General features: G+C 49.8%; 1 protein-coding gene across 3 annotated transcripts; it reads right to left on the bottom strand.

Annotated features, from left to right (window-relative positions):
• Positions 1-2,338: 2,338 nt before the first annotated feature.
• Zdhhc7 (zinc finger DHHC-type palmitoyltransferase 7) lies at positions 2,339-19,906 on the bottom strand. Of its 3 annotated transcripts, none has more exons than XM_051201592.1 (8): positions 19,758-19,906; positions 12,380-12,464; positions 9,053-9,413; positions 7,315-7,439; positions 6,042-6,138; positions 5,505-5,586; positions 4,373-4,503; positions 2,339-3,974 (listed from the first exon to the last, which is right to left on the bottom strand). In XM_051201592.1, exons 3-8 carry the CDS (start codon positions 9,365-9,367, stop codon positions 3,798-3,800), a joined length of 927 nt encoding a protein of 308 aa, XP_051057549.1. In that variant the 5' UTR covers positions 9,368-9,413; positions 12,380-12,464; positions 19,758-19,906; the 3' UTR covers positions 2,339-3,797. The 3 variants fall into 3 exon arrangements, with proteins under 3 accessions (XP_051057549.1, XP_051057547.1, XP_051057548.1); XM_051201590.1 differs by having other exon boundaries at positions 9,053-9,383; XM_051201591.1 differs by lacking the exon at positions 19,758-19,906 and adding an exon at positions 15,119-15,177 and having other exon boundaries at positions 9,053-9,383.
• Between the last annotated feature and the right edge of the window lie 229 nt (positions 19,907-20,135).

The raw sequence follows: 20,135 nt of genomic DNA, 5'->3' as shown, positions 1-20,135 counted from the left end.
AGTTTACTGGGGGGGGGTCCCCTTCATCCCACATTCCAATTGGTCCCTTGGTGTCCTACTCTATCTAGGATGTGAGGAAGAGGCTGCAGTGGCAGCCAAAGAACACAGAGCTGGAGGAGGAAAGGGTAAGGATGAAGCACCAAAGCCTGTGTTGGTACCCCCCCCCCCATCTGTATGGCAGACTCCCGGTGCCCTGTCCCATGGCACAGAACACCACAAACTGAAACTGTCACAAGCCCAAATAGGGCATCTGAGGAGGTTCTGGGGACAGTGGTGTACACCTGTAATCCCAGCACCTGGGAGGTGGAGGCAGAAGCCTGGCCACGTAGGAATTCTAAGCCTGCTGGGTAATGAGACAAAGGGGCATCTGGGGCTCATGGCGGTGTACATCTTTAAATTCACCTGGAAGGCAGAGGCAGGTGGATCTCTGTGAGTTTGGGTCTAGCCTAATCTACATAGCAAGTTCCAGACCAGCCAAAGCTAGTGGGACACTGTCTAAAATCAAACACGAGAATTGGAAGACAGAGATGAGGGGATTTTCTAGGAGATGACAAAAGAAAATAGTGTCTGGGGGGCAAGGGTGGGTCTCGGCAGGCCCACACTTAACTCACAAGCTAGAGGAAGGCAGCAGAGAGGAAGGTGCACACTTAGAGGCTCCCCAGAACCAAACGGGCAGGCAGAGTCCCAGGGGACCAGCACAGGGCAGGACACACAGGGCTGAACTTCACTATGTGGGATAAATTAAAGTCACTTAAACCAGACACAGGAGAGTGGGGCCCGTGGACAGCCGTGATGGGAGGTGGGGATGCCAGGTCGGGCGAGGATCTGAGGACAACACAACCCTTGTCCACTGTTTCACGCCCATCTAGGAGGTGTGAACCTCAAGCAGATTGAACCCACGAGTCTGGACAGCTGGCTGTACCAGGAGAGGTGTGTCAACATCAGGGTAGAGAGGGTGAGGCAGAGGACATAACCAAGGGAGGCTAGGTCCTGCAAAACCACAGACCCTCATCATTAGCAACAAAGTAACCAGTCTCATAGTGTAAGTGGCACAATGAAGAAAGTGCCCTGCCCAGGTGTGGCGTGCCCCACACCAACAGGAAGCAAAGGGCTAACCCCACCTCTGATCTGTGGGGTTGCATGCCTCCTAGACTTTCTAGAAAGCCATGTGATTATGAGACTGGTCCTTGTTGCCTGCCACGTAGCATGGCTTGCCCACCCCTTTTCCCCGAGCAGCCACAGGGCCGTGGGATCATGTCTTCCCTCTGGGTCTGTGTCCTTGTGCTTAGGAGAGTCAACAGCTGAGGAACCTCTCGGTTCCGTGGGGCTTGTGCCTCCGCTAGAACAGCCACTAGTGCCCGTGCCCCCCCCCCCACGGCAGCTGACTGGAGTCCACAGGCAGCACAGTGGCGGCGGCAGCCATAGCCTACCCAGGCCTTACCCACTTTCCCACCAGGCCTTGCTGCTTCTGTATGGTAAAGCCTCTTAACACCCCAGGAGGAGGGACACACACAGGGTCACAGTTAACGGCCTCAGGCTAGGAGCTGCACAGGTGAGCTCCTGTCAGGAAAGCCACCATGAGCCTCTCATGGTAGCATCTGTATAGCACACCCAAGGCCGTCCAGATGAAGAGCCATTTTGGGTCCCTCCTCATGCAGTTTCTCCTCTTCTTTTTTTCTGGGGAGGGGGTTGAGACAGGGTTTCTCTGTGTAGCCCTGGCTCTCCTGGAACTCGCTCTGTAGACCAGGCTGGCCTTGAACTCACAGAGATCTGCCTGCCTCTGCCTCCCCACTGGGATTAAAGGCCTATGGAAAGCTTTTATTTGTTTCCCCAACAGAGTTTCTCTTTGTAACCTTGGCTGTCCTAGAACTCTCTCTGTAGATCAGGCTGGCCTTGAACTCAGAGATCTGCCTGCCTTTGCCTCCCAGGGGCTGTAGGCTGGGATTAAAGGCATTCACCACTACTGCCTGGCTCGGAAAAGTTTTTAATTGCATTTGTTCACCTGTTTGGGTCAGTTAGACTCTGTAGGCAGACTGGCTCAATTGCTGTCAATCAATCTTCCTGCCCTAGCCTCCCTAGGGCTGGGGTTACAAACACCAGCTTCTATGCTCAGCTTTAGTTTTTATTTTATAATACACTTTAAAAAAAAATCTGCAAGGTTATTTAGAAGAAAGAAAGTTAAGGGGGTCTTTGAGTAAAATCCCAGCCAGTCAACAGCTACACAGGTGGCTCTGGGAATTGTGCTAGATGCCTATAGCCCATCACAGGCACACAGCAGAAGGTTCTGGAGAAAAGCAAGGCAGGCCACCCAGGAAGAAGAGGGCTGCAGGAGGGTAAGAACTGTGGACGGGTTACTTTATTTCATATAAAATCACACTGAGGAATTGAAAAGTCAAGTATACTCAGCTTGGATTCACCGCCACAGACTCCACACTGGAGGGTGACACCACCAGAGCCTGCATGCCCAGACACATGTGCAAATGAGTGCAGAGACAATCTGAGGCCACGCTGTCCCTCTGCAGTGACTCGGGCCCCACAGTTTATTCACTGCCTTAGGGCTAGGCTCACAGGTCCCTGGGGTTCACCTCAGTAGCATAGGAGCCCAGATGAGGGCAGGGCAAAAGCAAATGACACCGAAAACAGTCATGGTGTCACAGGGACAGAAAGGCAGCTGGTCCCAACAGGGAAACATCGGTGTCTCTGCACAGGAGCGGACTCACAGGAAGTCCCCAGCCTCTGTCAGACCACTCTCACTCAGCAGCAAAGGAACAACCTAGAAGTTTAAGGCAAGTCCCCTGAGGGGAGCTGTGTGTGTACTGACATATTTCTAAGCCCGCACCAAGGGTCCACTCTGACTGCAGTGCCATGGATACAGAAATAGTCATCATGTCACTGCTGTGACAGCTCAGGCACCAGGCTGTCACCCCTGCAGCACCTGCCCAAAGGGGCCCAAGGTGGCTTGCTTCTCTCACGCTGAGCTCCCCATGGCCCCTCCCCTACAGTGCTGGGCCTCAGCACGGGCACTACCTTCCTTGTTGAGGGACTGTTGCATGCTGTTAGTTTGGCTGGAACAACAAAACCTCAGCTCCACGCCCTCAAACACTAAACTTTCAGTGAAATAAAACCAGGAGGCTGGGCCCATGCACAGGCATGCCTGTTCTTTGGATCTGGACACTGTATGATACATTCATAGAAGGCCAGCAAGGGCCAGCAGTGCGTCCCACTTCCCTGAAACACTGGAGTCTGAAAGACAGCTTGTCTACCACACGCGTGCCTGAACAACACTGCCGATTCTGACACATGCGCACGCGCACACACATACACACAGACACACAGATGAGCACATACAGACTTGCTGGAAGGGTCAAAGGATGCCCATTCCTGGACAGTAGGGAGTATTCTGGAAGCCATCTTCACTGTTCAGTGCTAGGTGTTGGAGTCCTCCAAGCCACAGAGTCTCTGTGGAACCCCATCCAGTAAGGGAGTGTGCTGGGGACGGGCCAGCAGGACTCCCAGCTGTGACTATGCTGGCTTTCTTCATGATTGAGAAGCAGCTCTGCCTGTGGGATGCTCATGACCCACATGACATCCCAAGTGTCAGGATGGTGATAAGATGGCCTCCTGGGGCTGCATGCTTCTCTTGGCAGTACACACAAAAACTGACAAGTGCCTGTGGCCCTAAGTCCATGAAGCTGCTCATGGCCCCGTCAGCTGGCCAGCTCCATCTGCCCACAAGGCTGTTGTGCTTGCAGGCCAGTGAGCATCAAGATGTCTGCGGACACTCCTGCCCTGAAGGCTCACACAGAGAACTCAGGGCCCCCTTTTCTAGCCCTCATTTGCAGTCGCCTAAATCGGAAGCCAACAAAGGGGTTCATCCAGAGGAGGGAGGGAGGGCCCCCGAAGACAGACTTCATCCCTTCCCACCGCAGCCTTCGCTCCCACGTAGGCTTCTCGCTCTTCAGCCTCTCGATCTCCTGGAAGCAGAAGGAGAAGCCATAGTAGCAGTGAGGAGAGACCCACAGACAGCCTGCTGTACACACAGCTACACGTGGCTACATGTGAGCCTGCCGCCAGGCCTCCAAAGCCTGCATGGAGCTGGGCACTGTCTCCCATGCACAGCCAGGCTATGGCCCTCTGCATGGGACCAATACTCACATATTTACACAGTACCTACTCCAAACCTGCAAAGGTAGGAGGGCGGCTGAGTTCCTGAGACCCGCAGCCTGCTTGGCCTAAGTGACTTAAATAAACCCAGGACCCAAAAACAACACTGTGCCAATGGGGAGGGCAGCAAACACAGGCCTGTGGGGACTGAGGCCGTTCAGGACTTCAGATCAGACCCACCCCTCTGCAGACACAGAACAAGACTCACTGTTTCATCATTGCATATTGAGTGGATCTGGGTGCCAAACATGACTGCTGTGAACGTGAAGAACAGGAGGCCCTCAAGGCACAGGAAGACCAACAGGATTACAGTTATGGGAGGTGAGAAGTCGCTGCACTCTGGGAATGAGAGTGAGGTGGTTAGTGCACCATAAGCACCCTACACCACAGGGAGCCCTACACTCACCTGCACTGTTCCGGGAAGGAGTGTGTTCCCGCTGCCCAAGGCCCACACAAGCTCTCTAAGAAGCTGCACACAGCCTGCCCAGCACTCAGGCTGTCCACCCTTCCCAGACAGCAACCTCAGAAGTCTACCTTCCCTGAAGTTCTCACTGTACTGGGCATTATATTTGAGGCTTTCTTTACAAATGCCAGGCAAGCATTCTACCACTGAACTACATCCCCAGCTCTCTTTATGAGTAAGGTCTCACTAAGTTGCTGGCCTTGAAATTATGATCCTCCTGCTTCAAGCATCTGAGGTATGAGAGTCTGTTCCGAAAGGACACGCCTGTATCTAAACCGTGTGCCTACAAGGGTGTTTCTACAGTAGAGATACTGTCACAAGAGTTCGGCCCCTCTTGCCTGTCTTTAGCTGCCAGCCAAGGCCTGTCTTGACCACACCTATCTGGTTACCCCATGAAGCCATGCTAAGGCAGCTGTGGACAGTGACCAACTGAGTCAGCCAGAAAGCAAACACAGGGTGGATGGGACAGTGGCAATCCTGCCCCTTTCCAGTGTCCAAAGTCTGCAAGTAGCTAAAATGATTTATTAAAAATTAGCTATGTCATGAGTGGGGAATCCAATGATGAGGGAAGGCAGGGGTGAAACTACTACGTTCTAAAATGTCAACTTTTTACCGGGCGCAATGGCTTACACCTGTTGTCCCACCAAAGAAGGTTAGGTAAAAGAATCATCCCTGAGTTCAAGGCCAACCTGGGATACAAAGTTAGACCCTGTTTCAAAGGAGCCAAAACAAAAAGAACAGAACTACAACAAACAAAACTCAGGTTATTGCAAGTAAGGCTTCCCCTCCCATCTAGGAGCCTGACTCTCCCTTGGGACCCTTCCCCACACTGCAGTACTTTTAGGAATGACACACAGAGAGAGAGCGCCTCAGTTACCAGTCCACTGCCCTCGGACGCAGGAGATGAACTGAAGCCCACAGAGAATCAGAGCATGGACTGAAGACAGAGCTATGTACATCTAGAAGGAAGGAGATGGGTTAGTTGTTTTTAACAATTTGTCATCCCATATGCAGAGGCTGACTGTTCTCCCTCCCTCCCTCCTTTCCTCCCTCCTCCTCTCTCTACCTCCCTCCCTCTCCCCCCCCCCTTTCCCAGTAGGGGAAAGGTGGCATGGAAGAGTGAATTGTAGTTGCTGCTGGCTGCATGGCAAAATAAAGAGAGGGGAAATGGGCTGTATATGTGAAGGCCCTGTGTACAAGATGACAAGGGGGACCGAGAGGGGGCCAGGCAAATCAGTAGCCAATAGGTGATGTAATAAAAGTAGCAACAGCCACCACTGGACTGTGCCCTGCATGTGCCAACACAGCCATCAGCTCTGAGGAGGTGGGAGCCGGCTAAATATCTCCAACTCCAGCAGGTTCAATTTTCACAACATCCAGTTCAAAACAGTCTCCATAAAACATTTCCACTCACAGTGAAGAGCACGAAGAATCTCTGATTCTTTTCTCCCACGCAGTTGTTCACCCATGGGCAGTGATGGTCCATTTTCCGAATACACCTCTTGCAAATACTGCAAAGGAAAGCGTACCGTTCAGTACCTTGCTTTCTGGGGAAACCTGTGACACCAAATGAAATCCAAGGTGGGTGAGGCTGGGAGACATCTTTTGTATGGCACTCTGCTGACATCTATGACAAGTCTCAAACTGGTTGGCTGTAAAACACATGCTTCAGCCTCCCAAGCACTGGAGCTACGCGTAAACTGTGCTTTTTCCTATACTGTTTCACCTGCCTGGCTTTGCTGCTAATTGAGTTTTTGAAACAGCTTACATCACTGACTACATCCAGTAAGCACTGTGGCAGCAGTAGTTGGACTCTTGTAACTGTGCCACTCTGTCAGATGCAGTTTCTTTGCATGTTTCCCAGTGCACCTGCCAATCTAATGGCTTCCAAAACATTCCCAAGTTATCTCCAATGAATTGGAGTAGTAACTTCCCTGCCACAGCAGCTCACCCACTTTAAATGCACAATGGAGGGACTCCTGCATATACACAACCATGAGGTGGTCACCCCAAAAGGAATTCGTGTCCATAGCCTATCATTCCCCACTGCCTTTGTTAGCTTTCTGACCATACTTTCTCCACAAAGCCCTCCCTGCAGAACACTGATGGCCTTGCTCACTTTATTTGCTCCCCCTGGCAAATCCCAGCCCAACAGGAGGAGGAAGACACTTCAAGGGGAGGCTACACTACATCTTTGTGGACACACAGTCTAAGTACAGGGAAGTCCAACATATTTCCAGGAATGGAGAAGTATACCAGATTCACCCTCCACACCTGGTATCAGTACCCCTAAGGAATAGAAGCCTGTCTAAAACCAAGTCCTGGCACAGCAGAACAAATGACAGACTGCAGCAAAGGCCAGCAGACGGAGCTCAAGAGAGGCTGATGTTCAAACGCACATGTTGTGAGCTAGACTGTTGTCAGACAGCATGCCTACAGGAGCCTGCATCACGTCTGCAGCTTCTGCCTGGCATGATGGGCAGCAAGCATACAGAGGCCAGTTACAAAATCCATGTCCCAGCTCATGGCAACCAGGTCAGGAAAATAAGTAGACCCTTTGTCACTTCCTCTGGCTGTTGCCCACTTGTCTCCTGAAGTCTGTACTGTTTGCAGAGTCCCACAGGACTATACAGGTGCTGGGTGGGTGCTGGACCTGGGCAGGGCTCTGCAGAGAGCAGAGGCTTTACCTGCAGTGGTGGGCACGCTCCGGCTTGATGCAGCAGCACTTGGGGCACTTGTAGATCACCTCGCCAGGCTTTAGCTGCAAGCTCTCCATGTACTCCTTTGTGGCATTGCCTTTGGGGACAGCCCCCTGTGCACACAGATTGAGTTCAGGTGGGTTAGAGGAAGGCGGAACAATAAAACAAAGCTCATACCCATAATCCTAGCACTAGAGAGGCAGAGGCAGGAGAACTGCCACTAGTCTGAGGCCAGCCTAATTTACATAGTGAGTTTCAGGTCAGCTAGCTACATAGGGCTACCCTCTCTCTCTTAACTGCTCTGGCACCCTCTCCTAAAAAAAGAAAAACATCAGTAAAACATGACCATAATCCCAGCACTGGGGAGGCAGGTGCAGAAGGATGGCTGGGCTATATAGTGAAATCCTGTTTCAGGAAAGCAAAGGCTTCTGAAGTCCCAAGTGTACTGAGTTTGAGGAAGGGAGTGTGGCCAGAGGCCCCACAGCACACCAGGCCATTGGCAGACTGTGCACCACAGGATGACGCCCCATGGATAGGCTAGCCAAGGCCATTGTGATTCAGAGAGGTGATGGGGGATGTCTTTCTGTATGCTGTGAATATATGTTTCTCTTATTGGTTGATGAATAAAGCTGTTTCGGCCAAATAGACAGGCAGGATTTAGCCAGGTGGGAAATCCAAACAGGGATAGAGAAAGATAGGAAGCAGGGTCGGGAGACACCAGGAAGATGGGATGCCTGGGCATTCTCCAGTAAGCCAAGACCACATGGAGATACATAGATTAATAGAAATTGGTTAACAAGTAAGAGAGAGCTAACCAATATGAAGTCTGAGCCATTGGTTAAACAGTTTGTAATTAATATAAGCCTCTGTATTTATTTGAGACTAAATGGCTGTGGGCCCAGGTAGGACAGAAACTCCGTCTACAGACAGGAGAGAAAGCAAAGGCTATGCTGTGGATCCCAACATGGCAGGGAGGCAGCCTGTGAGGCCAGGCAACCTTACCTCTACCTTAGATGACAATGTAAGCTTACAACAGTGATTCTCAACCTTCCTACTGCTGTGACCCTAATGTTCCTCATGTTGTGGTGACCCCCAACCATATTATTTCATCTCACTTCATAACTAATTTTGTATTGTTATGAATTATAATCAACCAGGATATCTGATATGCAATCCAAAGGAGTTGTAACCTACATGTTGAGAACCACTGATTTACAAGGAGCAGCACAGCCAGCACTTCCCTCTTGTCACCTTCCTGGGAGGAAACTAGCAGACACAAACAGGTCACTCTACATGGGACCCTGTGCCAGGGTCACAATTAGTGCTGAAAAGAAGTTGAGAACTTTCTTGGCAGGAACACCCACGGCCTTATGCACCTACAGTGCAGTGGCTGCCTGTGGGAATTGCTCCCATGTGGCCTTCAGATTGCTCTTGCCAGGAGGAAGCCCCAGCCGTCTCCCCTGGCTCTGGGGTGGCCACAGAAAGGGTATGTTGAGCTTCTGAGAAGCCACTATTCCTGACCTGGAAGCTCTGAACTGAGCCTTCATGGCATCAGGAACTGAGGAGCAGAAATACAGGTCTGCCTCTACTCACAATCCGCAGGAATCTGCTCCAGAGATGAGCCCAGCACTCTTCATGTTTGTGCATATCTGTGCCAATGCTGTGTGCTGCTCCTTGACAGCATCGATACATGTGAGTGCTCTAAGCTAGAGATCCATGTACTCACCGGGTCAGTGAGCATGGTTCTTAGGTGGGACGACAGTGCAAGCACCGCCAAGCAGTTGAAGATGACTCCATTCACCACAGAGTACCAGAAGTCTTTGGAAGGCAGCAGCATGACGAAGGTCACTACGAAGTCTGCATAGACGACGAGAAGCCATGTCATAACAGCACAGACCATGCCACAGCCATCACGGATGAACCACACCCTGTCTGCCATGTCGGCCTCGGAGGACGAGGAGGATGCAGAATCATAATTGTCATTGTCGGTCAGGAGAGGATGATGCTCGATGTCCCGGAGCCTGTGTCCTGACGGCTGCATGATTCCCTGACACACCCTGCAGAGGGGGTGAGAGCTGGTGAGGCTCCTGGGCAAAAACATGCATACACATACACACTTAAACATGATGAGCCATGTGTACAAAGTCAACTCAAATACACTGAGCAGGAAAGAACAAAGTACCAAGCTAGCTGAGGGCTCAAGCTCTGCCTTCTTCACTTCACTGTCCTGTTGTGTGGGACCCAGGGCGTCTCAGTGTGGGATTTGCCCGTGCATGCAAAGCTGTCATCTACCACATACAGAGATAATGAAAGGCCACCCTTTGTACAGAATCACAGCACTCGGCATAGGGAACCCTGTTGGACACTGCTATTCCCAATAACCTGACCTGTCTGTCCTCTAGATAGGCCTTTTACCCCCTCAACACAGATGTCACCAAGGCACACAGAAAGAAGCATGGGCAACGGATGTCTTGCCCTCCCTTCCTAGAGGCTCACCAGGCTGAGCTGCTTCCCTCCACCGCCTCAGCTTCCTCCTCCCCAGGTTAATGCAGAAGGTGTGTGACAGCTTTTGTGGACAGCTCAGATCCTGTTTCGCCTCAGATTCCTCAATCATATGCTGCTTCTAGCATGATTTTTAACCTTCATAAGGTCTCCTGTTTATGAATCCATTCTTTCTTTCCAGACTGTCCCTGTACTTCCTGTGTCCTCCGACTGCCAAGAGCACACAGGTCAGAGAAGCTAAAGAACTGGAGTCTTTAGCAGGAACTGCTCAGCCTGCCCGGCTAGTCCTTCTCTTATCGTGTTTGCTAAGGGTGGAAACACTTATGACAAGTACAGTGAGGGGAGGGAGAGTCCAGCTGTGTCCTGGCCTTGGTACATGGAAGGGAAATGCTAATGGGCACTGAAGTGAACCTACCCCCTCCAGAGCAGCATTGAGGTGGGCAAAGCGGGGCAGGTGGCTGTTCCTGAGGTGCCACCATTCAGCAGCATGGCCTTTCAAATCTGGACATACATTTTTTCTTAATTGTTAGTGGAACAGACTTGACAATGGGTGTCCCCACTTGCAGAGCGCAGAACGTCGACATACAGCACAGACCAGGGCAAGAAGAGACACCATTGTTTCCAAAGCCAGCAAAGCAAAAGAGCTTCATGGTGATGTCGGGTGGGGACATCTGCACAGGCCAGGGTGCCCTCCTCATGCCCACATATAGCTTTCCCAGGCAGGCCCTGTAAGTCACTCAGGACCTTGCTCCTCTTGCCTGCAATCACCCTGTATAGCTCTTCCTTCCTGAACACTGTGACTGGGGTCTGAGCCTCAGGCAGCACTAGCTGAGCCTGGCTCTGAGGATCAACAAGAGGCTGGGTAGCTCTGTCTCATCTGAGCTCCAGTATGTCCACCAGCCGGCTTCCCCCCACCTACCTCACCTGCTACCAGCCTGACATCAACACGCTGAGACAGAGGACAGCTACATACATCTGCTAACAGGCAGATGTGACCCTCTCCAGTGATTCCCACTATCTTCTCCCCACTTTTTCTTTTTAAAACAGGATTTCACTCTATAGCCCTGGCTGGCCTGGAACTGGCTCTGTGGACTAGACTTGCCTCAATCTCAGAGACATGCCTGCCTCTGCCTCCCAAGTGGGAGCTACCACACCCAGCTGACTGCCAGTTCTGTAAACAAACTGTAACCGCCCAGGAACATCAAGGCCTCTAGCTGAAGGATTCTACAGGACAGGACCCCCCTTTGTTTTCTGGTTTCCTCTGCAAGGCGTGCTCTGTGAGGAACAGCTTGGTTAACATGGAGGGACAAGAGGTCCTTGGGTGAGAATTCCATGTTTCCAGTCTGAGGTCTCCAGAGGGCTGCAAGTCACCCAGGCGCCCTCACACTAGTGAGTGGGCCAGCTCTGCTGTGCTTCCTGGCTCAGGTCCCATGAGGGCTGCCAGGGCATGGAGCACTCTGCTCTTCTTGGGGGTATAGGTGGCAGGGATATCCACATGAGAATGACACCCCTAGACACACCTAACAGTGGCTGTGGCAGGGTATTCTTAGATGTGCGAATCAGGCTGACAGTGTATTATAACATGTACGTCCTGGAGTTGCACACTTGCAAAATCCACAGACACCAAACAAGGAAAATAGCCCAAGATCCAGGTATGACTTCATTTTCCCTTTTCTTTTCTTTGAGGTCTCATGTAGTCCAGACTGAACTCCTGACCTTCCAACCTTTACCCACAAAATGCTGGGATGACAAGCATGTGCTGCCATTCCTGTACAAAGTCCGAGAGAAGGCAGTCACTGAACACAGCAGGACTACAGTTATATATGTGTGTGCTCCATCCATCCCAAGTCACTGTGTCCACTGCATTAGTGCAATGGGAAAGGAGGAAAACATGAGGAATCCCACTCTATACATAGAGAGAACATGGCTAGTGCCAAGAGATGTGATGCTGGGCCACACAACCCACCAGGAGCCATGTCCCACACAACAAACACTAATGTCTGCTGGTGCCACACTCTTGATGGCTGATTCTGGAAGAGTCTTGAGAATACTGTTGTCAGCGAGATGACAGAAAAAGCACCATCTTCCATTTTCACCAAGCTAATGGGGTTTATCTGCTCCCAAGCCTATACCCCACATTGAGTAAAGCTCTTTGCACCTGCTGTGAGTAAAAGCACTGACTCTTGGGAACTACAATTAACATCACAGATCTCCATTAGCCCTGGTGACTGGCCACAATGGCAATTCTTCCTTTTGTCTTGCAGTGTTTTGTGGTTCTGGCTAAAGGTTAAAAGTGTCAATCAGCAGCCTCCTTCCTCAAGCAGACAGGTTGAAAAGGAGGCCTTAGCCTGCAGATGCCTCTGGGCTTGATCCAATACACACCCTTATTGGTCAGGAAGGGATAGTGTGCCTTAAGCCAAGAGTCACATGAGCTGGACTGGTGGCTTGTGCCCACCCAGCACACAGGAGGCTACAACAAGAGGATGGTGAGTCTGAAGTGAGTCTTAGCTAAAGTGAGACCCTGTCACACACACACCAGCCACAGACTCACCTTACAGATTGCTTCTAAGCATCATGGGAGCACTTGTGCCTTTTTTTCAGGACTGTAAGGCGCATGTTGTCCTGGGTGATGTGGCCTGTAAGACAATAAACTCAATGATAGGTTACCTGCTGTGTGATAGAGCAGAGCATAGCACATAGTCTGTGAACCCTGGATGTCATACACACAGCCTATAGCACTGTGGCTCTGCACTGGGCTTCTGAGTTCTGATCACTAGCAGATTAACCCTGGAAACAAAATTATTATTTAGTTTTTGAAATAAGGTATTATAAGTTGTCCAGTCTAGCCTCTAACTAATGGGTTCAAGACACAGGACCCAGCAGCTAAGACACACTACTACAGCCAACAATAACTTACTTTAGTTTGTTTTACCCTCCTCATGTTAGATACAAATACAGATGCCTGTACCCTTCAAGAAAGCTCCAGAAGTCAGGTATGGTGGTACATGTTTTTGATCCTAGCACTCAGGAGGCAGAGGCAGGCAAATCTTTATGAGTCTGAAGCCAGCCAGGTCTACACTGTGAGACTAAGGAGAGACCCTGTCTCAAAGTCTCAAAAAATAAAGAAAAGAAAGATCCAGGGATAGGCAGAGCACAGCTGGCTCACCTTTATGTCCATCAGTAGCCTGTTCTCAGTAGCCACAGAGAAGGAGCCACAGAATGGGCGAGAGTGTGACCGAGGAGCAATTATAGCACCAGGCCCTGCTAACACAGGGGGCACAGTGGCCAAGGGAAAGTGCTAGGACTGAGTGAGGGCCACCTGCGGGTGGCGTCTGCAGGAGACGGGCAGAGTGTGGCATGTTCATACCAGGAAGAAAAGAGCGAAAGACAGAGCAACAACACAGCTAAGTCTCACAAATTCCTGGCGAAATGAAAGAATAAGTACAGAGTGGCTCTCCTGTGGGACAAAGAAACCAGAACAGGTTCCAGCTCAAGAGGCTGAGGTTGCCTCCTAGCTGAAGCAAGGGACATGGGTACATGAATTCATCAAAGCAAAATTCACTGAGTAGCCTACAATGGTGGCACACAGATGTAACCCGAGCACTCAGGAGCCCAAAGTAGGACTGCCTCAAATTTGAGGTCAGCCTTGACTACATTGTGAGGCCATGCTTTAAAAATTCATGAGCTGCTTTAAACTGATGAAGTGCACATTTTAAATATATGTTTCCCTGTGCATCTGTGAGGCTTCCATTAGAAAAGAAGCAGGGGTAAAATGCCCAGGCCAGGGACTGGGGCGGAGCTGGAAGAAAATGCTTCAGTAGAAGCCGCATCCTGATCAGTGCATTTGTGAGCCAAGGCCGCCTTCCATTTACTCTGATCTGTGACTTCAGGCTTTGTGGACACATGGAAATAAGCAGAAGGAACTCAAGACTTGGCCCGGAATTGCAAATCAGAGTCCAGGATGGAGAGGCAGATACTTGAAACGCAGGTAGTAGAGAATCTGAAGGCGCCCCAGGTTCTGAGGAGACCTAACAGCAGATTCAGAGTGAGAGAAGATGCAGGACTTAAGACTGAGTGACAGTGGGCATCTTGAGTGTTCAGAGGGGACACACATCAGGACAACAGACTCCTCCATGTGGTCAAGTAAACTATGCCTTTGACAAGTGTCCTGGGCACATCACCAGCCAGGTGAGAAGGGCACCTAAGTCAGGGTGGGGACTTCAAAGGGAACCAACCCTCATTCAATATGCCAAATGAACAGCCTGTGTGACCTAGCACAGTGCTTGTGAAAAGTGCTTCCAAAGTACTGTTCACCCCAGGGCACAGTCCTGAGTGTACAACTGGCCTCCCATGCCATGTTGACCACCTATGCACATGAATCCATTATTTTCTCCTCTAATTACTAAGTCTAAAAAAACTACTAACTTTGAAGAAAATATAGACACGTCCAACAAAAGCCAAATGTCAACACACTGGCAAGGCCTGTATACTGCGGGCAGTGAGTAGCCTTATTTAATCTTTCTAAAAGTGTCTTTTAAAATACTTAGTCACAATAAAACAGCACTTGGAACACTGTGGATCACAAAGGTTGCAAGTGGCGAACCCAGACACGGAAGCAGAGGACAGGAGGAGGAGCCACCTCAGTGGTGGAAGGCTTTCCCTCTGCAGCCACACTTGCCCACAGGTCTCCAACTGGGGAGCACCCACGATGGTTTTTGTTTTTGTTTTTTTGAAGCAGGATTTCTCTGTGTAACAGCTCTGGCTGGCCCAGACCTTGCTTTGTAAACCAGGCTGGCCTCCAATTCACAGAGATCTGCCTGCATCTGCTCCTAAGTGATGGGATTAAGTGTGGCTCACCACTTCCTGGCTAGAGGCCTGACTTCCTTACTTCCATGCTCTCTAAAGTGACATCTTGGGGATCATAGGCCCAGGAAGTTGGAAAGAACTGAATCTAGAAAATACTCTGGTGACATTATTGTCTAGTCACCTGGTTACTATCGAATTCCACTGCAGGAGGTAGGAGCAGAACCTCCACTGTTAAAATTTCACCCCTCCGCATTTCAATAAACATTACACTGTCTAGCCACCAAGGTCAAATACTAAGAACTCACCTCCACTGGCCTCTTCCTCTAACCCCCAGATCAAAGCCATTAGCAAGTGCTGGAGTCTTGATCCCAGAACCGTCCCCAAATTGACCACATCTCTTCCTCCCCTGCCCACCCAGATCCTGGCACTGTGAACCCAGCTTGCCTCCAACCAGGCCCCTTGTAGACTCAGTGCCTCTATTTACCTGACCAGCCTGCCCCACTAGCATTCAGTACAATCCTTTGAGAACCAGGCCACACCAGCCCCTCCACAGGCTGCAGTCACAGCCACCCAGAGTCTGTACAGGCCCCTTTTGCTGGCGTCTCTTGCTGCTTGTTTCCCATCACATCCTCATCAGGGCAGTTCTTGAGTATTTCCCTGCCTGCACTCCAGAACACTGTGTGAGTGAAAGAAAAAAGCAGGGTGGACAGCGCTTGTTGTTGGGTGGGTGGGGGTTGGGGAGGGTGCTTGAGTTTGGGAGAAAAGTGGGATGGGGAGGGTGCTTGAGGCAGATAGTGTCAACGAAGCTCACTAAACACCGAGCACTGCTGTTAGATGAGGAGCCAAGTCTTGGAGATGGGTCCTTCAAATACACCCCATGAATATGGGGTTGGGCCACTCTGCGGCCACTGCTGTGTTCTGCTGACACACCCTCCCTCCAGAGCCCAGGCTTGAGAAGAGCACTCTACAGAACAGCAGAGTTCTGAAATTCAAAGCATCTCAATGGCACTTTGAAAGTTTGTCTCCAGAGAGACCGACACTTCTCTAGCTGGTGGCCCCTCTCCACTGGGCTATAAACACGGAGTCTGGCTTCTTTAAGCAGCCAGGATTTCATCAGAGGCTTTCAACCTGCATGTACAATGCTCTCCTGTATGCCAGAGGACATGCCTACTTATGGCTCTGGTCCTTGTCGCTACCTCTCCATGATGCATATGAACACAGTCCTCACCCTATGGGACTCAAGCCTCTGGGCACTAGGTCCCAACAACTCTATTAGTTGGCTACTTAGAAACTGGCAGGTTCAAAGGCCACTGAGGACAGACCCACCCTTCACAACCAGCAACTTGGAAAACCAGGATCTGAAGCTACAGGACTTGGATCTGGCAGAAATGGGACCTGAGTTATTATCTCTGGCACTGGGTGGAGACATGGCTTTCTGAACTTCCAGAAAGATCTGTGATTTCTACCCAGCAGAGGCTTCCTGGTAAAGAACACACCTTGCCTGTCCCTTAAGACTTAATCCAGTGGCCTGTCAATCACCTGCACAGGAAGGCACCTCTCAGGAAAGCTGTCAGTCCCAGAGACTTCAGTGGCATAGCATGAAGCCTGCCTCGATGCATGGGGCAGCACGACCAGCTCTCTGGTCACTGTCACACTGTGCTTCCCTCCATAATGGTTCCTGTCCACTCTTCTTACCCTTGAGAGTGTTCCACACTATGATGTGTCTCATCTGAATTCTTTCCCCAGAGATGACAAGGACCCCAGAGCAAGATCCCAGGAACAAGAGTTATTGCTAAAAAAATCTCAGTTCCATTCCCCAAATTCATTTGGTCAAAATTCCTCCAGGGCTGCTCTACTGAACTCTCCTCCAGGCTTGCCAAGGCTCAGTCCTTCCACCTCTCCCACAAGGTGCTCATTTGGTGGGCTTCTGCTCCTTCTTCCAATTAAAATTCACATTCAGCCAGGCATTGGTGGTGCATGCCTTTAATCCCAGCACTCAGGAGACAGAGGCCAGCCATGTCAGTGCCAGGACGGGCTCCAAAACAATACAGAGAAACCCTGTCTCAAAAAAAAAAAAAAAAAAAAAAAAAAAAAGATATATATATATATATATATATATATATATATATATATATCTCACATTCATTTTCTCTGCCTACTATAAGTATTCATTCACCAATTTTCAAGCACCCACTATCTTCAACTCATGACAGAATACAGTATTTTTAAAATGATCAGGTGCTGTGCCAATTTCATTCAAGAAGTAACTGAATTCTATGAAATGTTTATAGCAATGGAATTCAGCAGTAATCAGGGCTGGGATAAGCAAGACAAAGTTTGCAGATAGCAGCAAAAAATGCAACATGGTGAACAAAGAAGCCAAAGATCTGCTGTGTTGCTCAGGCTAGCTCAAACCCCTAGGCCCAAGCAATCCTTCTGTCTCAGGCTCTGGAGCCAGGACTACAGGCATATTACCATTCCCTACTTCAGAGACCTTTTAGATAGAGAGGAAATGAAATGGACACAGCTCTCCCACTGACCTTTGTCTCCTCCATGATTTAGAAGGGACAGTCATTAATCAACGGAAAGCAAGGAATTGCATTTTCAAGTAGGAAGAGTCAAAACAAAACAAAAAAACTAACAATATGATGTGCTTTGAAGCTCTGGGTGTCACAGTATCCATTGACCTGGAAGTAAGGCTACCTATTGCTACATTAACCAATCACACCCCTGATCAGAGGAAGCATGGGTTGGCAATACTCCATACACAATGTCATATAGCAATGTCAGGGAGTTGGGGACCCATGAGGAAGATGGCGGATGCTGATATTTGAGACTTCCCTGGATTCTATTCTCTTCTCTTGGCTAACTTTAATTTGTAGCATTTTTCTATAATAAACCAACTAACTGTTATTTCCTTCAGTGAGTTGAGTCCTTCCTGTGAACCATAACCAATGGAAAACCCTACCCCAACTTGCAGTGTGGAGAACAGGGCTGTTCTCCCTAAATTCTGTATCTCAGCAATGTTCACAATGGACTTAACCTCTCCGCAGCTGTTAAAACTGAAATGTCCCATGGTAAGGTGTCAATTTCGCCCTGCCCTGGAGCTCAGCTTTGATTTTATGTGTTCTGCTTTGTTCTTGTGCTTCAAAGCATTCTTTAGGAAGTGTACACAGGGTGGAAAGATGACTTCAGTGGTTAAGAGTACATGCTACTCTTCCAGAGGACTTGAGTTCAGTTCCTGGTACCCATCTTGGGCTACTCACAACTACCTGTAACTCCAGCTCCATGGTATCTGATTCTCTTCTGGTTTCTGCATGCACACATGGGGACAGGTACAAACGCACGCATGCATGAGGCACACAAATAATCTTTTTTAAAGCAATGTTACTTTTATAACCAAAACACTACTTTTAAGAAATGTCCCTCAAAAGCTGCCTTTAGAAAACCATCACATGTTCAGCAGGGACTGGAGCAAGGAAGTTCTAAAGTGGACAGCAAAACCATGTCCAATACACACACACACCCCAGATGCTACTGTACTACGGACTAACTTCTAGTTTCATTTCTTCAGGGTAATATTGTTATCATACTGTTTTATGTCACTGAAGTTTAAGCAAGTAAGTAGTAATTTCACTACACTAAGAACATACAATCCGGTCCATACTTTTGTCTAGTCAAAATCATTCTTGAAGTTTCAATATACTTTTGAACTGAGGGTCATTCCATTGACAGTAATACTTTTCCATTTTGTTTTGTTTTGCTTGAGGTAGGCCCAAACTTTTGATCCTCTCATCTTCCTCTAACTCTTGGATACTGGGGCTATACATGCCTACTTTTCCATTCTTGAAAAGGGCTTGATTTTAAGGCATGTCAATTAGCAGGGCTACAGAGTTCTTAATTTTTTTTTTTTTTCAAGACATGGTTTCTGTGTGTAACCCTGGCTGTCCCAGAACTCTGTAAACCAGGCTGGCCTCGAACTCACAGTTTCACTTGCTTCTGCTTCTCAATTGCTGGGACTAAAGGTGTGCACCCACTACATCCAGCTTGAGTTCTCATCTGTCAAACAATCAAATGCTGAGTCAACTGTTGTTGAAGAAATTCCTAGTGAATTTACCTCTTCACTCGCTGTTGTCCTTTCCTCCTGCTCTCAATTCAGAAGCCAGTGTGCCCTACCAGTAACACTACAAAGTACACAATCCAATTTCCACACCTCCAACCCGTCTATTTTGTGCAACATTCAAAAATGAAATTTTGTTAACTTCCATTAGCCCATATTGTAAAATACCCCAAGAACCTTTCACTTCAACCAATTCTGCTGCCAGTGCAAGTTTAACAAGGTATCTTTTAAAAAACGTAACTTTACTTAAGTGAAAGTTGTAAACAACATTGGAAAGATCAGAGTCCTGAAGGGCAGCTGGGAAAGATTTCGGAAGAAATGTAAATGACCTGCCGTCCAAACCAGTAAAATAAACACAAATGCAGTCACTAAGGGGACTGCAAAGGAAGCTGTAGCTTGGGTTTGGACAGCACCACACACAATTGTGAAAGCCGCTATAGAGAGCTGAAACTCTCATTACTCCAATTCAATGGTCACAATAAACTGGCTGTTCACGAGCTAATAAAATGTGCCTATTTAATAGCTAGAAGGGACTTCGTTCTATAAATGATGACATCTCAGAAGAGTTGAACCTTATTACGCTGAAAGCTGACCGGCTCGTCCAAGATGCCCTTCCTGGGTAACTACCCTCTTAACACTATGGACGGGGGTGGGGGGATGGGGGGGGGGAAGAGAAGGAAGAAGACCGACAGAGAATAGCTGAGTCCCGTTAAAGAGAGAGAACATAGGATTGGAAAAGACAGACGTACGACGAAGCATGCCTACAAAAACTCCACAGCTCACATATTGGTAACAGCACTTTATGACAGCAAGCCTGACATTAGCCACAGAGAACACTTGGCTCCGAAAGAGGTGTCGCGCCCAAGGTCAGGCAAAAGGCTGCGGGTGCAAATGGGGTCCGATTCTGCGGGATCGGCAGAAACCCCCCGAGGGGACTGTGGCGAGGAGGCCGCCGGGAGCAGCCTGGGGTCGCGGCCGCGGCCGCCGCACGCACTGCACTCACCCGAGGCCCGGGCGGGGTCGCCCAGTGCTGCGGCTCCTCGCGGCCGGAGGCTGCAGCGGCGCGGGCGGGGACGCATCATGCGACCGCGCTCATGGCCGGGCCGGGTGGACCCGGATCTGTTCGCTTCCGCTCGGCTCCGGCCGGGCCGGTGTACCGGAGGCAACAGCCCAGCAGAAGCCGGAGCCCAACGCCGCGACCTGGACAGCGGAGCGGAACGACCCCGGAACTGGACGCGGCGAGGTCGAGGCGCAGCGCCTACGTACTTCCTGCCGCGACGCCCGGGGCTTCCGGGAGCAGGTTTGTGAGGACACTAGCGATTTCTTCAGCTACCGAGCTTCCAAAAACCTAGCGGTTCTTCGAGAAGAGACACTAGGCAAG

This window comes from Phodopus roborovskii, unplaced genomic scaffold (genome assembly GCF_943737965.1).
Source record: "Phodopus roborovskii unplaced genomic scaffold, PHOROB, whole genome shotgun sequence".
NCBI lineage: Eukaryota > Metazoa > Chordata > Mammalia > Rodentia > Cricetidae > Phodopus > Phodopus roborovskii.
The sequence above is the reverse complement of the archived record's forward strand: the minus strand, read 5'-3'. Positions and strand labels throughout refer to the sequence as shown.

What these genes read in the sequence shown, in the direction of transcription:
- Zdhhc7 (XM_051201592.1), bottom strand. Translation starts at nt 9,367, where the DNA reads ATGCAGCCGTCAGGACACAGGCTCCGGGACATCGAGCATCATCCTCTC. An exon ending in GAGCGTGCCCACCACTGCAG is followed by an intron (nt 6,139 to 7,314) that starts GTAAAGCCTCTG and finishes TTTCCTTTGCAG; the next exon opens with TATTTGCAAGAGGTGTATTC. An exon ending in GATTCTTCGTGCTCTTCACT is followed by an intron (nt 5,587 to 6,041) that starts GTGAGTGGAAAT and finishes CCTTCCTTCTAG; the next exon opens with ATGTACATAGCTCTGTCTTC.